This window comes from Gavialis gangeticus, unplaced genomic scaffold, assembly GCF_001723915.1.
Source record: "Gavialis gangeticus isolate Ggan-Ray unplaced genomic scaffold, GavGan_comp1, whole genome shotgun sequence".
NCBI lineage: Eukaryota > Metazoa > Chordata > Crocodylia > Gavialidae > Gavialis > Gavialis gangeticus.
In genome coordinates this window covers 164,002,746-164,005,599 of record NW_017729024.1, presented here as the reverse complement: position 1 = coordinate 164,005,599, position 2,854 = coordinate 164,002,746, and the positions used below count along the sequence as shown (strand labels likewise).

General features: G+C 63.6%; 1 protein-coding gene across 1 annotated transcript in view; it reads right to left on the bottom strand.

The window, feature by feature from the left end:
* The window catches only part of TMEM8B (transmembrane protein 8B), a 14,810-nt gene extending 12,354 nt beyond the window's left edge, over window positions 1-2,456 (bottom strand). The window contains exons 1-5 of the mRNA XM_019518019.1: window positions 2,092-2,456; window positions 1,645-1,741; window positions 1,328-1,451; window positions 873-1,015; window positions 513-691 (exon numbers count right to left, since the gene is read on the bottom strand). Of these exons, the coding sequence (XP_019373564.1) occupies window positions 513-691; window positions 873-1,015; window positions 1,328-1,451; window positions 1,645-1,741; window positions 2,092-2,406 (858 nt within the window). The 5' untranslated portion in view covers window positions 2,407-2,456. The remainder of the gene's footprint in view (window positions 1-512; window positions 692-872; window positions 1,016-1,327; window positions 1,452-1,644; window positions 1,742-2,091) is intronic.
* Window positions 2,457-2,854: the final 398 nt, after the last annotated feature.

Below are 2,854 nucleotides of genomic sequence, written 5' to 3'. Positions count from 1 at the left end.
ATCAGGCATCAGAGGGGACTGCTGATATGTTGCCGACACAAATTGTTTTTGTCTGTCATTGTTTGTCTTGTTACTGCGCGTAGTTGAGTTTTTGTTAAGTCAATAAACCTTTCTTACCTTTCTACCCCCAACCATACTTGCAATCCCGAACCCTCCACAGGCAGCTGGGACAGTGCTGTTGCCCCTCTCTCCTTTCTAATGGCCTGGATGTGCCTCCATCAGGCTGCTTCTTGTTCTGCCAGGCTGCTCTCTGAGCCCTGCAGACTGCCTTGAACCCACTGCAATGAAGTTCTATCTGGTTTTGCTCTCATCTTGCACAGCGCAACCCAGCCTGAGGCCCTGGGTGCATTGGTGATGCTTCTCATTTACTTTTAACTGAAGGAAACTTGATGCTGTGTCATATGAGCTGGCACCCCACGCCATCTGCACCCCACCATTTCAAACTCCTAGATCTACCCAAGGGAGGGGACTGCCCCAGCCTGCCCCTCGACCCATCCCACCCAGGGACTCACGGTGGAGAAAAACATGGTGAAGATGTAGACGGAGGCTTCCAGGAGGTAGTGGCTGCGCAGGGCAATGGCCACGGGAGGCACGAACATGAGGTTGCTAAGGCAGAGCAGCAGTGTGGAGAGCAGCTGGAAGCCGTAAGAGAAGGCCTCCGCGTTGTCCGTGCAGCCCCAGCCATTCCAGCCTGCAGGCGACAACCCCATCAGCTGAGCAGGGCCAGGCCTGGGGGCTCAGGGCATGGGCTAAGATAGTCCCCCTCCCCAGGGCCAGCAAGGGGGTGGCCCCTTGTCCAGGCTACAGGGCAGCAGGTGGGCCCAGATGAGCAGGGTCCCTGGTGCTGCATGGGGCAGGGGGCACAGTCTCACCTGCTTTGCACTCGCAGGCGGCATACAGGTAGTTGTTGGTGCGCAGCAGCTTGCACTGGCCATAGGTGCCACAGTCATTGATGCAGGGCGAGAGGTAGGTGCGCAGATATACCTCTGCCGTTGCATTGGCACATGACTCAAGCCTACGGGGACAGGCATAAGCACGGGCCCCAGTGTGGAGACACGGGCATGCAGGCTTGCACATACATGTGCCCGTAGGCTCAGGGTGGACCCGTGGCTCGCCTCCCTAGGCCCAGCCCCTGCATCTCCCCCACCTTGGCCGTGCTGAGATCACCCATCCATCACCTGCCCTGCTAGGCCCCAGCCCATGCAAGCTCCTTGCCCCTCCTGCTGTGCTCTCACAGGATGCCTGAACCACCCCAAGGGCCAAGCCACGGATCCCCCCATCTCCCCCACATTGGGCACCCCAACGCAGGGCCATGGTGGACACTTACCCACGGTCGGTGGTACAGAGTGAGCGCAGGCTGAGGTACCAGCTCCCGGTCTGGGGGTAGGGGATGCGCAGGCGGCTCAGGTTGGTGGTGGCATTGACGGACAGCAGGAACCCAGCCAGGGACTCTGCAGGGACAGGGGGGGAAAGTGGAGGCTGTGCTGAGCGGAACGGGACCCTGGACACCCCCCCTGCTCCAGCCGGTGCAAACAGGCCCTGGCACCTGGATGACCGCCCCCCAGCACCCCCCCCACTAGAGAGAGCTCTGCCCCCCTGCCAAGTCCCAGCGCCCCACGCTGGGAGCCGTGGGCCCACCCCTACCTGTCTCACAGGTGACGGAGCTGTTGTCCCCCGACGTCAGTGGCACCTCGTGGTTCAGGCACCCAAAGACCGTCACGTTCTCACCCCACAGGGAGGACTGGAGAGGGGCCGGGGGGCAAGTCACGGAGCTGGGGATCCAGCCCCAGTGCCCACTACCCCACCCCAACCCACAGATCCTGTCTTGCTACCCCACACCCAGCGCCGCCCAGCCATGCCCCTGCCCCCCAGCCCCACAACCCTGTATCCCATGGTCCTACTGGTGCCCCCGCCTTCTGACCTGCAGCCCCTCTGCTACCCCACCCCAGTGCCCCCGCGGTGATGGTGCTCCTCACTTCCGACCCACAACCTCCTGCTGCTCCACCCCAGCCACGCCGGTACCCCTCACTCCCAACCCGCAGCCGCCAGCTATCCCACCCTGGCTGTGCCAGGTGCCCTGCACCCACACACCACGTTGAGCTTGAGCTCGAGGTTGAGGACACCACCGCTGTCAAGCACGGGCAGGAGGTTGATGACAAAAACAGCAGGGCGCTCGGGTGGCACCGATACATTGGGCCCAAAGAAGATGTAGAAGTGCACCGAAAAGGTGTCCAGTTCATTGCGCAGCGTCGGCCGGATGGGCCAGCACCGCTCAGCGTCGGGGCCGGGGCCGGGGCCGGGGCCGGGGCCGGGGCTGCGGCGCTGGGTGCCGTTGGCAGTTGCGGGGGGCAGGCCATCACCCGGCACCAAGCTGGACGCAGAGCCGAAGGACTGTGGCATGTTCATGGCAGCGCCGGGTGGCAGGAAGGGCGCTCGAGCCAGGCTGGGCCGGGAGCAGTCTGCCAGGGAGGAAGCAGCATCGTCAGCAAAGGCCCGCCCTGCCCGGCCTCCCCAGGACAGACAGCCCCACGCCCCCTGCCCGTCCCACCTGCGGGGAGCTCTGGCCACTGCTCACCACAGCCCCCCGTGACAAACCTTGCCCCATGCCTACCCCAGAGCTGGCTGTAATGGAGGTGAGCAGCAGGGAGGGGAATGAAATTGGGGTGGGGATGTGAAGCTGAGGACCCTGCTCCCCTGGCACCCCCAGCCCCATGGACACTGAGCCACCCACCTGAATGCAGCCCTGGGGGCCAGCCATGGCCTGCCCCTCCCCCAGAAAGGAAACTGAGGCACAGAGCAACCACCTGCAGTGGACCTGGGAAGGAACCCAGGAGCCCGAGCTCCTCAGCTGCTG